A 19349-nucleotide genomic window follows, 5' to 3' on the forward strand; every position below is an offset into this window, starting at 1 on the left:
ATCAGACCCCACAGGGCTCGTCTGCCCCTCCCCACACCAGAACTTCTGACCAACAGCCTTCAAGCTGGGGTTCCAACAACCCCATCCTAGGGTTCGATAAATTCAGTAGACTGTTTCACAGAACTCAAGGAGACACTCTGCCAGTTGGTTAATTATGGAGGAGATTATGAAGGATACAGATGGTGAGGGACATAGGGCAAGGTATGGGGAAGAGATGCAGAGCTTCCAGGCCCTCCAAAGGGCACCACCCCCTAGGAACTTCCATATATTCAGCTATATAGAAGCTCTCTGAACCCTGTCCTTTGGGGTTTTATGAAAGATTCATTACTTGGCATGCCTGACTAAAGGACTGGCCATTGGTGTCAAACAAACTTCCAGTCTCTCTCTCCTCCCTGGAGGTTGGGAATTGGGTCTAGAAGTCCCAACCTTCTAATCCTACCATAGTCTTTCAGGTGACCAGGCCTTACTCTGAAGCTGCCTAGGAACTGCTGGACATCAGGCCATCAACCACACACAAAGATATCTCTTTTGCAGATCCTAAGGATTTTAGAAGTTGTATGCCAGGAAATGAGGTGCAAGATCAAGTATCACATTTTTGGCTTTGTGTCCTGTGGTTTCAATACATATAGTCAAAATGGTGTCTAAGTCTTAAATTGAAAACTCCAGAAATAAACACTTTATAAGTTTTAAATTGTGTACTCTTCTGAGTAGTGTGATAAAAAAATCTCAAACCATTCTGCTCCATTCTGCCCAGGATGTCAATCATCCTTCTTCTGGTATAACCACACTGTCTGTGCTGTACCCCCAATTCTCCCTTAGCCATTGATATGCTCTGTCCTCACATTCAGCCCTCAGCTTGGTGATCCAGGATCACTGGAAGGAGATAATCTCCTCCTTCTAATATGCAGTTGGAACATAAACAGCAGCCCAAACTGCATCACAGTGCCTGCCTCACCCACCTCCCTCATCTAGTCGCGTTCACTGTATCTGCCCCTGTCATAACAAGGAGAAGTAGGGTGAGGAGAGTACGATAAACTGTTTTGAGAGATGACATTCACGTCACTTACAGTATAGCACGTTGTTATAATTATTTATTTATTATTAGTTATTGTAGTTGATCTATTACTGTGCCTAATTTATAAACTATCATAGATATGTGTATATAGGAGCAAACATTTGCAGGGCAGATTAGAGACAGCCTACAAATGTGCCACTCACAGGGAAAGTGGAGTTGCAGGTAGCTGCCTTCATATGGATCACTTGTCTCTGAAGCCACATTGTGAAATCATAGAGAAGGAACAGGGTACACTCAGTGTGGGGGGAAAAGGTGATAGGTGACACATTAAGAAGATTAGAGAATGTGAGGGGAAGAGTAGATTAGATTATGAAAGAACCATGTCAGCACAGCATGGCCTGAACTGCACGATGGCACCCAACACCCTCACAGACCTCTTATCTGCACAGATGGGGTACCACCTGGAGTCTGTCTGTGCAGAACCCATGTGGGGAAGCACCCTTAACTCTGAGGTGCACCCACACTGGTCTACACCAGGTCTACACTGAGCAGGGGAGGGAGCAGATTGACTTGTGGCTTCCCTTTGTCCTCTATAGATCCTAGTTATCAAGCTTTGGTCTGATTCAAAAAATGCAAATATCCTTTCCCATTGTGTAGGTTGTCTATTTGCTTTGGTTGTCGTCTCCTTAGCTTTTCAGATAAATTAACTCCCATTTGTTTATTTTTGTTGTTGTTGCAATAGCTACAGAAGTCTTCTTCATACAGTCTTTCCCCAGGCCAATAACTTCAAGTGTTTTTCCTATGATTTCTTTGTAGATTTTTATCGTTTTGTGCCTTAAATTTAGGTCTATTATCCATCTTAAATCAATTTTTGTGAGTCGAGAAGGGTGTGGTTCCAGTTTCGGTCTTTTACATGTCCTTATCCAGTTCTCCCAACACCATTTATTGAATAGGGATTCTTTCCCTCAGTGTATGTTCTTGTTTGGTTTATCAAAGATTAGGTGGCTTTAAGATGTTAGTTTCATTTCCTGGTTTTCAACTCGTTTCCAAATGTCTATGTCTCTATTTTTGTGCTAGTACCATGCTGTTTTGAACACTATGGCCTTGTAGTACAGCCTAAAGTCTGGTATGCTGATGCCCCAAGCTTTGCTTTTACTATTAAGAGGTGCCTTAGATATATGGGGATTTTTCTGGTTCCATACAAAACAAAGAATTATTTTTCTAAGTCTTGAAAGTATGATGTTGGTATTTTAATAGGGGTGGCATTGAATCTGTAGATTCCTTTGGGAAGTATAGACATTTCAACAATGTTGATTTTTCTCAGCCATGAGCATGGTATGTTCTTTCATTTGTTAATATCCTCTGCTATTTCTTTCCTTAGGGTTTCAAAATTTCCTTTATAGAGGTCCTTCACCTCTTTTGTTAGGTATATTCCTAGGTATTTCATTTTCTTTGCAGCTATGGTGAAGGGGGTTCTGTCCTTAATTAGCCTCACACCTTGGCTGTTACTGGCATACATAAAGGCTACTGACTTGTGGACATTGGTTTTATATCCTGAGACATTACTGTATTTTTGGATCACTTTCAGGAGTCTTGTGGTTGAGTCTTTGAGGTGCTCTAAGTAAAAGATCATATCGTCAGCAAAGAGGGAGACTTGGACCTCCTCTGCTCCCATTGGGATGTCCTTTATTTCCTTCTCTTGCCTGATTGTATTGGCTAAAAACAGAACTATGTTGAATAGTAAAGGCAATACCTGGTAACCTCCTCTTTATTGACCTAAAAACTTCTTATTCCATCCTTATGCCCAGTTTAAAGGTCAGGCTATTAAATTGTGATCATTCTGTCTTTTTGATTTAGGCATTGAAGGTTATTGATTTCCCACCAAAGAATGCTATGGCTGAGTCCCACAGATTTTAAAAGCTTGTGTCCCCTTGTTTTTTCCTTATTTCACAATTTATTTTTAAAATAGATCACAAAACCAAACTTTTGTTGCATTCTGCTATTGTACAAGCTCTAAATGCTGGCTCAGCAGCTGAAGGGCACTCTTTCATAGCATGTCTGAAATGTGAACAAAAGTCCATATAAAACAAATATTTAAATTTTTTCTATAGGAACACAGATAAAGGTAACCCCATATCCTAATCCTCTAAATTGCTTCATCTGTGCCAACCCTACTTTTACAAAAACATTTCAAAACTAGTAGTGATTCAGTTAAGTGGACCCCAAAATCCCTAATGCCAGCTAAACTCACAGTTAACAGCTACAGAATGATGTCTGCACATTATTAATGGCTGAAGGACACACTGCTGGGTGACCTTTCATTTCACTTTCCCAAGTACAAGACACAGGCAGAATGCCGACATCCCTCTCTTCTACTTCAGGTAGGACGTCAGGGTTCTGGATTTGTTCAGTTGCCATATCAGCCCTGACATCACATAGTAGACAGTCAAGTAGAAGCAGCAGCTACAGTGTAAGTAGCCAGGATTTCAAAGAGCATCCAGAAACACACATGCATTTCAGGCAGGTCACAGCACTCAACAATCTTATCAAGGCTATCACATACTCATCCCCAGAAGTAGATGGATGAATACTACTTCTCATCTGATTTAGGACTCTTGTGCAGAAGAGGCTTTCCATGCACATAATCATTAGGATGTTACCAAATGACCCCTACACCCCGTCTTCACATAACACAGACAGACTTATTCACTGCACTCATCATCATCGTCATCAGAGCCTATCTGTTCCTTCAACATGACTTTTTTGGCAACAATATTAACTGCAAGCATGAAAGGTGATGCAACATACTATCTGCCTGGCTCAGCTACGATTTTCACTCCAGGGTCTGATGCAAAACACTTGTCCAACACTGGGCTGATTACACTGATGATCTCTTCCAATTTCAGCTTCACATCCTCACATTCAGGCAAACCACCACCAATACGAAGCAGTACGTGCTGAAACCAACCTCGGCTCCTATGTTAAAGACACAGCAGACACCAGAGACCACCTGCATGAAGGGCTCAGGATCATTACAGCCATTTCCTACATGGAAGATAATGCTGATAACATTAATATTTAGTGCTTTTTCTTATTCCACAAGAAATCTTCTGGTTTTGAGCATGGCACCAAATTTAACGGAGTCAAAAGGCTGCCTTGGAACCATCAGTGGCAACCAGCAAAGCCAACTTGGGCTTTGGTTGTTTTTTGGCAACTTTCATCAGCTTGACTGTGCTATCCAAAGTCATCGTCTGGACTCCATTATTGGCAGCACACTTAATTGGAGACACTTGTTTACAGGGATTTGCATAGATAATCCTCTCTAGAGGTACCTGACACTCTGCACTAATTGTATTTCAGTCATGCTAGCACAGTCAGATCCTGTCCCGATGGAAGTGAGGATCTTCACAATGGCTCTGCTGTCATGACATTTGACTGCATAAAACGGAGCAACAGAAGAAGAAGACTTTTGCTACTTTTGGGGTTTCCCCAAAATCCCAACATAGAAGGCATCCTTCCCTTCAGAAGAAGAAACATCATGAATGTTTCGGTCCCGAATGTCCTTGGGAGTAAAACCCTGTGTTTTTAGAATCCCACTGTGTACATCCTGAGACCAAAATTGAAATGTTCTCAGAGCATCCAGGTGCCATGGGTCAGCTCTATGGTCAAGCCAGGGTGCTGCCATTCCACGTGGTTATCAGTGCTTGGCTCCCACCCATCAGAGATGCCACCCAAGATGGTGTCCAAGCAGCAGGCACAGGGGCAGTTGGCAGTGTATACAGGGACTGACTGACCTATGTTTCCCTGTTTTTCAAATTATTTCTTGATTTCTATGCTAATTTTGTTTTTGACTCAATAATCATTCAGCAGCACGTTGTTTAATTTCTGTGACTTTGCAAAGGTTTGGGTAGTTCTCTAGTGATTCACTTATAGTTTCATTCCACTGTGGTCAGAGAAGATGTACAGTATGATTTCATTTTTTTTAACTTCTTAAGGCCTTTTTGTAGCCTAAGGCGTGATCAATCTCAGAGAATATCTCATGCGCTGCAGAGAAGAATGTCTTATTCAATAGTTTTGAGATAGAATGTTCTGAAAATGTCTGTTAGGCCCATTTGATTAGAGTCTGCATTTACTTATACTCTGGTTTTATGATCTGTCCATCTATGACAGTTAGGTGTTAAAGTCCCCAGTAAACACAATCCTGCCACAGTTATCTTCCTGCTCTCTGGAACCCATGGGGATCGGTATATTCCAGATAAATGTAGTTTCTGGTAACTTGAGAATTCCTTTTAAAAATAGGCCTATCTCTTTTGTTCACACCATAACATACCACTAATTCTGTATTGACTTCATATTAATATTCAAATACACTGGTTAAAAGCAAATTAAGACAAAGACAGACTTCACTTACTATAACACAGTTTTACTGTTTTATAAAACAGCTTTTTAAATGCAGTGTACAATTTTAGTTAAATTGAAGTCAAAACACTTTTCTACTTCACCACAGTATTTTTTAAACTTTGAGTAACATACATTCACACCTGGACTTGTAACAGGGAAAACATGGGAGCCACAGGAGGGATGTGCAAAGCCTCAGATTGCTGACAGCACAGCACACCAAGTTTAACTTCCAATTAGGTTTTCTACCAGGTCATGTGCTGGTTTCTTGCAAATGCGGGTTGCTTGAGTTCCAGATGAGAAGTTTTCTGTATTTATTTCTTTACTTAACTTTCTTTTTTTTTTTTTTATTAAGTCAAATACAAGAATACATTCATGCATATGTGGGATACAATGTGCTGATTTTTTTTTTTTTTTTTTTTTTTGTGGTTTTTGGCCGGGGCTGGGTTTGAACCCGCCACCTCCGGCATATGGGACCGGTGCCCTACTCACTGAGCCACAAGCGCCGCCCAAATGTGCTGATTTTTTTATACAATCTGACATGTAGATCAAGCCAGTCCTCACAGCTTTCACCTCATTTACTTGATTATTATACCAAAACATCTATGTTCTACACTTGACACTTTTTTTTTTTTTTTTTTGGAGAACAGCCTTTTCATTTTATTTTATTTTATTTTTTATTTATTTTTTTTATTAAATCATAACTGTATACATTGATATGATCATGGGGCATCATACACTCGCTTCATAAACCATTTGACACATTTTTATCACAGTGGTTAACATAGCCTTTCTGGCGTTATCTCAGTTACTGTGCCAAAACATTTCACATTTGACTTGCACCCTTGTCATATGCTCCATAGGTGAGATCCCACCTTTTACCCTCCCTCTGTCAAAGCTCTCCCCTCTCCTTTCTTCCTACTGCATTTCTCTCCTACATCTCGGGCTATAGTTGTGTTCTATCGTTCATAAGAAAGTGTGACTAGGGCGGCACCTATGGCTCAAAGGGGTAGGATGCCAGCCTCATATGCCAGAGGTGGCAAGTTCAAACTCAGCCGAGGCCAAAAATTGCAAAAAAGAAAAAGAAAGTGTGAGTAAATATAAGTAGGTTTCATAGAAGTACTGAGTACATTGGATATATTTTCCTCCATTCTTGAGACATTTTACTCAGGAGAATATGTTCCAGATCCCTCCATGTAAACATAAAAGAGGTAAAAGCTTCATCTTTTTTAAGGCTGCATAGTATTCCATGGTATACATATACCACAGTTTATTAATCAATTCATCGGTCAATTGGCACTTAGGCTTCTTAATAATCTGGTGCAAATATATTTTTTGAAAAGTAACTTTCAAAATTACTTTGGTCTTTTGAATATACTCCGAGTAGGGGAATTGTAGTGTCTAATGGCAGGTCTGCTTTATTTATCTGGAAGCTGGTATGTGAGGTGCATACATACAGTAGAACCTTCAGGGTTGACCAACTCCCTACATTGCCTCCTTAAGTTGACTTAATTTTCATAGACTGGACATGCACCACATGTACGTGTCAGTACAGTAGGTCTAGTTCTTGACCAGTTGACCAGTTTTTTACAGTCCCTTGGGTGTTCTGTTCAAGTCACTGAGGGTCTACTGCATTCAGGATTATTGTAACTTCTTGTTGAAGTTTTCCCTTTACCATTTTAAAATAACCATCTTTGGCTTTCTTTACCTTTGCTAATTTAAAGTCCATTTTATCTGATATGAGAATGGCTATGCCTGCTCTCTTTTGGTTTCAATTTGTGTGGAATACTTTTTTCCACACGTTCACATTGTATCTGTATGCATCCTTGTGGCTCCAACATGTTTCCCGGAGAAAACAGATACTTGGATTGTGTTTCCTTATCCATTCAGTCAGACTACACCTTGTGAGTGGTGCATTTAAACCATTAAGAGATACAATTGATATGTAGGATGCTCTTCTGTTCATGGTGTTGGGTAAGACCTTGTACTTTTTTCCCTTTTGTGCTATTATTCTATAAGAGTTGTGAGCTTTACTTTTTTGGGTGATTTTTACATTGGTGGCTATCAATTTTGCTGATTCATGTATAATGCAGTTTTGACTACTTTCTGCAAGGCAGGTCTGGTCGTGACAAATGCCCCCCATGCTTGTCTGGAAAAGCTTAATTTCTACATCAAATATGAAACTTAGTTTTTCAAGATACCAGATTCTAGGCTGGTAGTTGTTCTGTTTAAAAACATTAAAGAGGAGACTCCATCCCTCTGGTTCATAAGATTTCTGCTGATAAGTTGTTAGTCTGATGGCTTTTCCTTTGCAGGTCAGTTATAGATTACACCTAGATGCCTGTAGAATTTTCTCCTTCATTTTGACTTTGGCCAAGTTGATTATCATGTGTCTCGGAGATGCGGCATATGCTATAAGACTTTCCAGAGTTTGATGACCATCTTGTATCTAGATGTCTGGATCTCTGGTGATACCATGGATGTTTTCCTCAAAAATTCCCTTGAATAGATTTGTGTACAGCATGGAAATGTATGGATTATCTGAGATTTCTCTCTGCCCCCTAAGCTTTTCACATTCAATAATCACTAAATCATGTTGACTATATTGCTTTTCTTCTTCTGCATATTTCTACTACTGCTGGAGGGTTAAATATTAATACATTAAAATACATTGATAATTCCTAGTTTAGTATGTGCTCTTAATGCATCATTCTCATAGGGAAAACAAACTAACAATTATCATTGTTATTTCATAAATGAAAAAAATACTTTAAGAGAAACAAATAAAGTCACAATGCCAAGAAAAATACCAACATTTAAAAATAAAAATAAACTAAGCTCCCTATTTTTCTATATTTTACCATGGATGGGTAAAACCTCATAATAGATTGAGAGCAAGAATTGGTGCCAAGGTAACTGTGGCTTTGACTACCAAAAAAGCTTTCTTTGTCTCCTAATCTCTTCATGTGTTTACCTTCCTCCTATCCCCTACACGAGGCCTCAGAAAACTACAGACAACATATAAAAATTCATCCTGGCATGCCTTTATAAGTAACATTTATTGGAATAAATTCATATCTATTTGCTTACATATTATTGATGACTGCTTTCACAGAACCATGACAGGGTTGAGTAGATGTGACAGAGATAACCAGCAGAGCTAAAATATTTACTGTCTGGCCCTTTGAACAAAAACCTTGCAAGTCCTTGCTTTAGCTCATAAACAGAGCTCTCTAATACTCAAATCTGATCTGTGACTCCCTTGCTCAAAATTCACCAATGAATCCCTACAGCAAACTTTACTGGCTCCATACATAATAGCCATTCCATGTTCCCTCTTGCTAGAGAAACACAATCCTATATGGATATTTATCATCCCCAAACCCTTCCCCATCTCCAAAACCAGAAATAATTATTCTAAGTTAATCTTCAGTCCCAGTGAATTGTTTAGGGATGAGCATATGACGTACCCCAGCCATCAAAATCTAACAGGAAGTCCCCTGCAAGCATGTGAGTTTTCTCTCCATTTAACTGAAACATGAAGAAAAGCAGGCCTTCCAACCATGAGACATCACCTTACGGGAAAACAATGTTTGGAGTTACTGCTAATTAGGCAACCATGAAAGGAGACATGAACAAAACACCAGCAACAGCACAGCAGAAAGAGGGACAACAAGGGGGATGCTGAGGATGTGCACTGACCCCCCCCCCAAACAACTCTGTTTTCTGTGGTTTTAGCCACTGTTGGTTAGGTCATCTTCAGCATGGATGGAGTGTGGGAACACAACTACTGTGCATTTTACAAGGGTACATGTTAAATTTACTAAGTGTAGAGTATAAAGGTCTTAACACAGTAAGAAAATGTGCTGAAGGCTATGTTAACCAGTTTGATGAAAATATTTCAAATGGTATATAAAATCAGCACATGGTACCCCATAATGGCATTAATGTACACAGCAATGATTTTTAAAAAATGCCCACGACCTACAGAATAAGATCTATTCATTTCTATACTACTAAAAATGTGTGAGTCAGGTATTCACCTCATTCCCAGCAAAACTGAACCTCTCAGACATTGGGCAAAGCCGCTTATGAACATCAGATTTTGCACTTGCTCTTCCTTCTGACAAACATGTAATCTGGTTAGATGTTCCTTCTACAAGCATCCATATTTTGCCTCTTTCTCTGGAAGACTGCTGTTCACCCTACCTGCTTACCTTACATCCTATTCATTCCCTTAAAGCTTTAATTTCTCTGCATGGACTTAAAAGTGGCTGGCATAAACATAACATAATAAATACATAAGGAATGATATAAGCATGTGCTCGCACACAGTAAACCATGAAGAAAGTACTAAATAATTAAAGTGACAATGATAATAACTAGCTCTTTACTCGGCTCCACAGCACAGTGGTTATGGTGCCAGCCATATGCACAGAGGCTGGCGGGTTCAAATCCAGCTACACAATGACAACTGCAACAAAGAATTAGCCGGGCATTGTGGTGGGTGCCTGTAGTCCCAGCCACTTGGGCGGCTGAGGCAAGAGAACTGCTTAAGCCCAAGAATTGGAGGTTTCTGTGAGCTGTGATGCCATGGAACTCTACCCAGGATGACACAGGGAGACTCTGTCTCAAAAGAAAGAAAGAAACAAACAAACAACAACAAAAACCCCAACTAGCTTCTGATATTATTTATTTAAATGTTTGTCTTCTACAACATTAGAAAAACACTTAGTACATAAAAGACACTTGATAGTTATTTGTTAAACGGGCAAAGGAATAAAGATTATTTCCTTAACAATTTTGTTCATCAACCTCAGGAATTAAATAGGAAAGGATATATTCGGAGCACCTTACAGGCCAAAACTATGTCTATTCCATTTGTTTTCTTTGAGACAGTGTCTCACTCTGTCACCATGGGTAGAGTGCAATGGAGTTGTAGCTCACAGTAACCTCAAACTCTTACCTCAGCCTCCTGAGTAGCTGGGACTATAGGCACTTACCACAACTCCCAGCTAGTTTTCCTAGTTTTAGTGGATATGGGGTCTTACTTTTGCTCAGGCTGGTCTTGAACTTCTGAGCTCAAGTATTCTGCCTGCCTCAGGCTGCCAGAGTGCTAGGATTACAGGCATGAGCTACTGAGCCCAGTCTACTCCATCTTTTTCTTCTACAACTTGAGAAACCTGATACAGAAGTTATTTCAGAAAGATACACTACATTATAGTTTAGATTGCATAATGCATTTGATGTCACATTGAGGTAGCCTAATAGCACTTTTGTTACTATGAAACATTTTTGTACTTTGATTATACTTTGTTTACTCAGAGTTGGGAATTTGGAATATTTATGAGGCAAAACCTCTAGCGAATGGTAACAGAGTATCTTCTTCTAACACAATTATGGTTACCATGATAATTACCTAGCACACAGAAGAACACACCTTATTCTAACCAAGTAAATATACCTTATTACATTTCAATTTTTGGTTAATGAAGTCAATAATAATAAGATCTTGTTGGTATAAGAATATATAACCTGTGCTTCTCAACAGGGATTGCCCTTCTGACTCGCCTACCCAGAAGGTACCATTAAGAAATATTCACTTATTGGTGTTAGCCCACACTGGATATGTTTCGTAGTTTTATGCCTATTTATGGTACCACAGAGGTATTGTTTATTGTTGAGTTCCCAGGTTTAAAGACAGTATGTTTTTAGAGACAGATAGCACTATGTAATACAGTGAACCTTTAAACAACAGGGGTGTTGCCTGCAGCATCCACTTACATGCAGATTTTCTTTCACCTCTGCCACCTGCAGACAGCAAAACCAATCTCTCCCCTCCCTCCTCCTCAGCCTATTCCATATGAGGTGGAAGTCCCTATGATTATCCTCTTCCACTTAATGAACAGTAAATATACTTTTCAATTCTTTCTTTCTTCTTAATGAATTCTTTCCTCTATCTTTATTGTAAGAATACAAGATTTTTTCTTTATTGTGAGAATCAGGTAGCTAACACACACAAAAATATGTGGTAATTGATTGTTTCATTCACTAAGGTTTTCAGTCAACAATAGGCTATTAATAGTTTGTAGGGAGCCAAATATTATACATAGGTGGATAATCCCAGCACTTTGAAAGGATGGGGAAATTGCTTGAGACCAGGAGTTTGAGACCAACCTGAACAAGAAAACAAGACTCCAACTCTATAAAAATTTTAAAAATTAGCTGGGCCTGGTGGTATATGTCTGTATTCCCAGCTACTCAGGAGGCTGAGGCAGGAGGACTACTGGAGTCCGGGAGTCTGAAGTTGCAGTGAGCTATGGTGATGCATCCCTGGCCAACAGAGGAAGATCCTGTCTCCCCCCCAAAATGTTATATGCAGATGTTTGACTATAACCCCCACAATTTTTGAGGGTAACTAGTAATTAATATTCTTTTACTGAATGTAAATCCCTTATTACAAAAATTAAATTGAGGATTTATTTTATTAACAAGTTCAACTCATTACAGTGTGATGATAGCAGAAATTTTCAACATTCTAACTTGCACATCTTTTTTCGTATTTATGCAAAATCTCGTATAAGATCTTACAGGCCAAAACTAATTAAATTAATTGTTCTCAGACAATATTATACTGGATTCTAAGTTATCTGTAACTGACTTAATAAACAATTCTAAACTCTAGGCTTGGAAGAAAGAAATGAAGAAAAAATACATAAAATTTACACTTTTTTTGTAACTGCTCCTTTGTGTTCAGAACTTACTACTCTTACTAAGCTAGGACAACCCAGAGTAATCCATTATCAGAAGTCTTACCTTGTGTAGGAGTTATAGGTTTAATTTTTGCCTTGTATTCCAAAATTTTCTGTTGAATGCTATGTATAAAGAATAAATAGAATTATAGTTTTAATACTGATATGAAATACATTACCACATATATTAAATTATTAGAGTATTTCAGAAAATATAAGAGCTGACATCAGAATTTTATCCCATACAAATCAAATTTGTAAGCTCTATGAAATTCTTTTTTTTTTTTTTTTTTTTTTTTGTGGTTTTTGGCAGGGGCTGGGTTTGAACCCAGCACCTCCAGCATATGGGACTGGCACCCTACTCCTTGAGCTACAGGCGCCGCCCCTCTATGAAATTCTTATACAGATTCTAAAGAATAAAGAAAAAAAGCAAGGTGAAGTACTCATGAAGTGAGGGCAGTACAGCTCATTACATTGATTAGAATTAGCTTGAAAAAAATGGAAAACTTCCTGAACTCGGAATAAGTTCTACCTTTATAACAAATAGCTAATTGTTCATGGCAAAACTGCTTCTTTAAGGATCAATAATTTTTTTTTCTAAAAATAAGGATTTTATGACCTTCTTTAACTAGGTTGTTATGATGATTTACTGAGACAAAATTTTTAAATGCTCAGAGAAACAGGAATACAATGGAATACATTGCTCCTAAAATTTATTATTGAAACTGTCATAGAATCCCACACAAACTACCATCTGTATTTTTCATAGGTTGTAATAGTCTTTTTTTTTTTTTTGAGACATTGCCTCACTAAGTCACCCTGGGTAAAGTGCCATGGTGTCACAGCTCACAGCAACCTCAAACTGTTGGGCTTAAGTGATTCTCTTGCCTCAGCCTTCCAAGTAGCTGGGACTACCGGTGCCCGCCACAATGCCCAACTGTTGTTGTTGTTGTTGTTGTTGTTGTTGCAGTTGTCACTGTCATTTTGGCTGGCCCGGGTGGGATCCAACCGGCCAGCCTTGGTGTATGTGGCTGGCATCCTACCCACTGAGCTACGGGTGCTGGCCCCATAGGTTGTAATATTCTAATGTTGCATTTTCCAGTACACGTTCATTAAGTCCTACTTTTTCGGATATTGGTTGTTTTCTACTGTGTGGCTTATAAATCAGGTTGATAGCACACGAAGCGAGAATAAGATGGAGTTAGTCAGGCTAGGGCTGAGATGACACAGACGGTCTGGCTGGTTATGTCCTGTGTGACCTCTGATTATGTCCTATGTGACCTTTGCCTCTTGTCTCCCATCCTTGTTGTCTTGTAAATATGGGTTTAAACTAACATTGTATATCTTGAATAGCTTAAGGCAATGTATTAAAGAGATTAACTTCTGAATTGGAATGTTGTTATATGGATCATGGGTTATGTCAATTATTGTTTGTTACAGATCATTGGTTATGGTGATTATTGTTATTTGAAATAAGTATTAATTACTGCTGTTTAATATAAGGATCAGTATGATTCTTTCCTTTAACTTTTACGTATAAAACTGTGATTTTGGAATATATCATATCAAAAGAAGCAAAAACAAAGACCCGATCCTCTCAATACATGCAGAAAAAGCATTCAATAAAACCCAGCATAATTTTCCTTAGGGTTATTAGAACACTAAAGAATACAGGTATAGGTGGCACATTTCTTAAACTGATCAAAGCTATCTACCACAAACTCACAGCTAGTATTATACTCAATGGAGCAAAACTGAAATCTTTTCCACTTAGAAATGGAACCAGACAAGGTTGTCCTCTATCGTCACTACTAATTCAACATAGTGCTGGAAGTTCTAGCCAATACAATCAGGCAAGAGAAGGAAATAAAGGACATCCAAATGGGGGCAGAGCAGGTCAAACTCTCCCTCTTTGCTGATGATATGATATTATACTTAGAGAACCCCAAAGACTCAATCACAAGACTCCTGGAAGTGATCAAAAAATACAGTAAGGTGCCAGGATATAAAATTAATGTCCACAAATCAGTAGCCTTTGTATACACCAATAACAGCAGCCAAGACAAGAAGACAATCAAGGACACGCTTCCCCTCACAGTAGTTTCAAAGAAAATGAAATACCTAGGAATATACCTCACAAAAGAGGTGAAGAATCTCTATAAAGAAAATTATAAAACCCTAAGAGAAGGAACAGAAGAGGATATTAACAAATGATAGAACATACCATGCTCATTGCTGGGGAAAATCAACATTGTTAAAATGTCTGTACTTCCAAAAGCATTCTACAGATTCAAGCAATCCCCATTAAAATACCAACATCATACTTTCAAGACTTGGAAAAAATAATTCTTTGTTTTGTATGGAACCAGGAAAAATCCTGTGTAGCTAAGGCCATCCTTAGTAATAAAAACAAACCTGTAGTACATTAGGCTGTACTACAAGGCCATATTGATCAAAACAGCATGGTACTGGCACAAAAATAGACATATAGACATTTTGGAACCAAATAGAAAACCAGGAAATGAAACTAACATCTTACAGCCACCTGATCTTTGATAAACCAAACAAGAACATACACTGGAGGAAAGAATCCCTATTCAGTAAAATGGTGCTGGGAGAACTGGATAACCACACATAAAAGACTGAAACTAGATCTTCACTTTGCACCACTCACTAAAATTTATTCAAGATAGATAAGAGATCTAAATCTAAGGCATAAAACAATAAAGATCCTTGAAGAAAATACTGGAAAAACACGTCCAGGTATCTGCCTGGGAAAAGACTGTATGAAGAAGACTTCAGTGGCAATTGCAACAGCAGAAACAATAAACAAATGGGACTTAATTAAACTCAATAGCTTATGTACAGCTAAAGGGACAAAAACAAAAGCAAATAGACAGTCTTCAGAATGGGAAAAGATACTTGTATATTATGAATTGGACAAAATATTGATAACTAGGATCTACAGAGAACTCAAATTAAGCAACAGAAAAAGAGTCAACAATCCCTTCTATCAATGGGCCAAAGAGATAAACAGAACCTTCTCTAAAGAAGACATACAAATGAGAAAATAACAAACATATGAAAAAATGCTCATCATACCTAATTATTTGAGAAATGCAGATCAAAAACACTCGGAGATATCATTGAACCCCAGTGAGAATGGCCCACATCACAAAGTCTCAAAGCTACAGATGCTGATGTGGATGTGGAGAGAAGGGAACACTTCTACACTTCTGCTGGGACTGCAAACTAATACAACCTTTTAGAAGGAAGTATGGAGAACCCTCAAAGAACTCAAACTAGACTTCCCATTTGATCCTCCCATTACTGGGTACCTACCCAGAAGGAAAAAAAAAATCGTTTTACCATAAGGACACTTGAAGTAGACTGTTTATTGCAGCTAAATTTACAATCGAACAAAATGGAGAAACAGCCTAAATGCCTCCCCAACCCAGGAATGGATTAAGCTGTGGTATATGTATACCATGGAATACTATACAGCTACTAAATAAGATGAACACTATATATCCTTTTTACTAATTTGGATGGCAGTGGAACACATCCTTCTTAGTAAAGCATCACAAGAATGAAGAAGCAAGAATCCAATGTACTCAATTTTGATATGAGGACAATTAATGACCTAGTACGTGTTTTGGGGTGGGAGAATAGAGGAGTGGAGAGAGGGAAGAAGGGGAAGGTCACAGTGTTTGGAACACCTCTTGGGGGAGGAACACATTTATAAGAGGAACTTTGCTTCACAAATGCAATTAGTGTAACCTGGGCCTTTATACCCTCACTAAATCCCCAACAATAAAAAACTGTGATTTTGGAAATAGAAGAACAGAAAAGTCTTGAAGAGTCTACTCTCACTCTTCTCCACAATTAATGGACTTCTGACAAACAAAGTTTGATGCAACTATCCCCATCTCTGCATATTGGCTGACAGTGACAGGTGGCCAAACTCTCTTCATCCAGTAAGAAGGTCATCTCAGCTGTTTCATAGTTTTCAACAAAATTTATTTGTAAATACATGAGCTCACTAAATTAGATAACATAAAGTAAATGTCCCCCATTATAATGGTAGAAAACTAATAGATGTCAAGATCTGGTTTGGATTCCTACTATTCTCTCTCTACCTAGTACCTAGTCAGACTCTGAACCAGCAGATATTTGTTAGAATGGTATTTAATCTCCATGCTCATCTCAAATTGATGTGGAAGACAAAAGAATCCTGCTTCTTTAAGTTCCATGAAGGAGATCAAAATTGACACTTTCTCATTTCTGAAATATACCAACAACACTTTGCACACAACATCTGAGGTGTTATTCAGCTCCATGCTCATTTCATAGATCATCTTACACAAATATTTCAGCACTATTGGGTGCTGCCCATTTTGCTTTGACTCATACTATTAGAGTTTGTCAAACAATTCAGTGACCATTCAAGAACTGCACAAAATATGGAATGTCTCAAGAAACTGCACGTGACCTTTGCACATGAGTCATAATCTTCTCTGTATTGTTTCAATTTTATTATACATGCTGCAAAGTAAGCACAAAGTTCTACTTTTGTATGTAAGTATTTTGTTTTCTGGGGGGGATTCATTGAGGATATAAAGAACCTGGTTACATTGATTACTTGTGTCAGATGAAGACCCTCCAATAATAGTGTTCCACCCCCAAAACTTGTAAACCCCCCCATGACTCCCACCCCCTCCCTTTCTCTGTTCTTCCCATCCTCAACCCCCCACTGTGTGCTAGGTCACTAATTATTCTCATATTAGAATTAAGTACATAGAATTCTTGCTTTTCCATTCTTGTGATGCTTTGCTAAGAATAATGTCTTCCACTTCCATCCAGGTTAATACAAAAGATGTAAAGTCTCCATCTTTTTTAGTGGTTGAATAGTATTCTATGATATACATGTACCACAGTTTTCTAATTCATTCCTGGGTTGGTGGGCATTTAGGCTGTTTGCACATTTTAGCAATTGTAAATTGAGCTGTGGTAAACAGTCTAGTGCAAGTGTCCTTACGGTAAATAGACTTTTTTTTTTCCTTCTAGGCAGATGCCCAGTAATGGGATTGCAGGATCAAATGGGGAGGTCTAGTTTGAGTTCTTTGAGGGATCTCCATACTTCCTTCCAAAAATGTTGTACTAGTTTGCAGTCCCTCCAGCAGTGCAAAAGTGTTTCCTTCTCTCCACATCCATGCCAGCATCTGTAGTTTTGAGACTTTATAAGGTGGGCCATTCTCACTGGGTTTAGGTGATATCTCAGGGTGATTTTGATTTGCATTTCTCAAATAATTAGGGATGATGAGCATTTTTTCATATGTTTGTTGGCCATTCATCTGTCTTCTTTAGAGAAGATTCTATTCATCTCTCTTGCTCTGTGTTATAAAGGATTCTTCATTCTTTTTGTGCTTATTAATTTGAGTTCTCTGTGGATCCTAGTTATTAAGCTTTTATCTAATTCAAAATATGCAAATATCCTTTCTTATTGGGTAGGTTGTTTATTTGCTTTGTTATTGATTTGTCATGGAAATACAACTAACCTGTTCAGATTCAGAGGTTACATCCAGCAGCTTCTTAGAATTTGACATAGAATTTGAAAACATTTTTGAATTTTGAGGTAGAGAACCAATTAGCTTCCAAGATTTTCATAATTATGGAGGAAAGATCATTTGAGGGCCAAGGGAAAGTTGGTGTCCACTACTAGAGAAGGATATGGGGTCTTTTACAGCCTAAGGAAAGGTGTTCCACAGTCTGTAAGTAGGCTTCAGGGCATACATCTGGTAACAAAGAAAAAACGGAACTTCTATCTTTTCCTGCAACATTAATTGAAACTCTGACTGTTTAGAGCAATCTCAACTACTATTTGCTAGATAAAATGACTTTAAAGGACAATTTACAAAGGATTAGACTAAGTCTAAACTAAAATGTGGGCTCTGTATAAGCTCCATATAAGTATGGGTGGGATCTCTTTGCTCACTGTATGTTTGGGTGGCTAAAGGTCAGAGGCCTAGCTGCAAGAGCAGGATACAAGTACTTTTAGGAACAATGGCCAAGCATATAAGCATATGTATGTGAACTAAAAAAAGTGTTACTTGAAAGTTTAAGTGTGGTTGACCATGGAGACTGAGGCTTCTGAATCAGCAAAGAATTCCTAGTAGCAAAGGTCCATAATTACCAGACTGCAGGACCAGTTTCCATGGCAACAATGCAGCAACACAATCAAGGGAAACAGAATGAGTACAAAGTCCTTCTCCCCTTTCTGCCTTATAAAAGAGGATTGCCTTTCTTCCACTTTAAAACCCTTTCAGTTCTTGAAAATTTCAAGGAGGAAGGTCTAGAGCATAACAGTACAACAGGGAATGGTACAACACCTTCTACTAAAGTGGACCTTTCAAGACCCGTATAACTACTTATAAAAAGCAGAGTTGTGACACTGTCTTTATCTCACACATAGGGACTGTACTTGGAATAAAACAAATAAAACTGAAACACCTAAGGTTAAAGGTCTTAAAAGTCTTAAGAATCCTGCACTCATTGATACTTTTAACATCTCTGTCCTTTTGATTTCTTCTGGCTATCTCATTGCCATTCTAAAACTTTCTGAAACAAACCATGAAATTTCAACTGATGTACAAGTTGCAATAGTTATAATTATTTTACACCTCAATTTAGCATTAACTGGTCTTTTTTCTTTTCTTTCTTTTTATTTTCTTTTTTTGAGACAGATTCTTACTTTGTGCCCCTGGGTAGAGTACCATGGCATCACAGCTCACAACAACCTCATATTCTTAGGCTTAAGCAATTCTCTTGCCTAAACCTACTGAGTAGCTGTGACTACAGGTGCCTGCCACATTGCCTGGATATTTTTTTGTTGCAATTGTCATTGTTGTTTTAGCAGGCCCAGGCCCAGTTCGACCCCGTCATCCCCCAGTGCATGTGGCCGGCACCTTAATCACGGTGCTACAGGTGCCACCCAGCATTAACTAGTCTTTTATTGTCTACACTTACCTTTCAGAGTCAGGAAGAAGATAATTGTCTGTAGTCTGTCCAAATAAATCTTCCGCAAAGACATTAATATTCTGCTCCAAAAGAAGATCCACTAAGCTTTCCGAATTACAAAGTACAGCAAGCATGAGCGCTGTTCTAAAATAAGAAAGATAACCCAC

At 38.4% G+C, this 19349-nt stretch overlaps 1 protein-coding gene and 1 non-coding gene across 2 annotated transcripts in view; both read right to left on the reverse strand.

Moving 5' to 3' along the window:
• The window catches only part of LOC128579470 (putative ankyrin repeat domain-containing protein 20A4), an 86276-nt gene that overhangs the window by 55856 nt on the left and 11071 nt on the right, over positions 1-19349 (reverse strand). The window contains exons 5-6 of the mRNA XM_053581548.1: positions 19192-19326; positions 12230-12288 (exon numbers count right to left, since the gene is read on the reverse strand). Coding sequence (XP_053437523.1) covers positions 12230-12288; positions 19192-19326 — 194 coding nt within the window. The remainder of the gene's footprint in view (positions 1-12229; positions 12289-19191; positions 19327-19349) is intronic.
• Positions 16623-16725, reverse strand: LOC128579491 (U6 spliceosomal RNA). The gene has a single exon (XR_008378169.1). It is a non-coding gene; the product is annotated as a U6 spliceosomal RNA (small nuclear RNA).

The sequence above is a fragment of the Nycticebus coucang genome, unplaced genomic scaffold (genome assembly GCF_027406575.1).
Source record: "Nycticebus coucang isolate mNycCou1 unplaced genomic scaffold, mNycCou1.pri scaffold_57, whole genome shotgun sequence".
Taxonomy (NCBI): domain Eukaryota; kingdom Metazoa; phylum Chordata; class Mammalia; order Primates; family Lorisidae; genus Nycticebus; species Nycticebus coucang.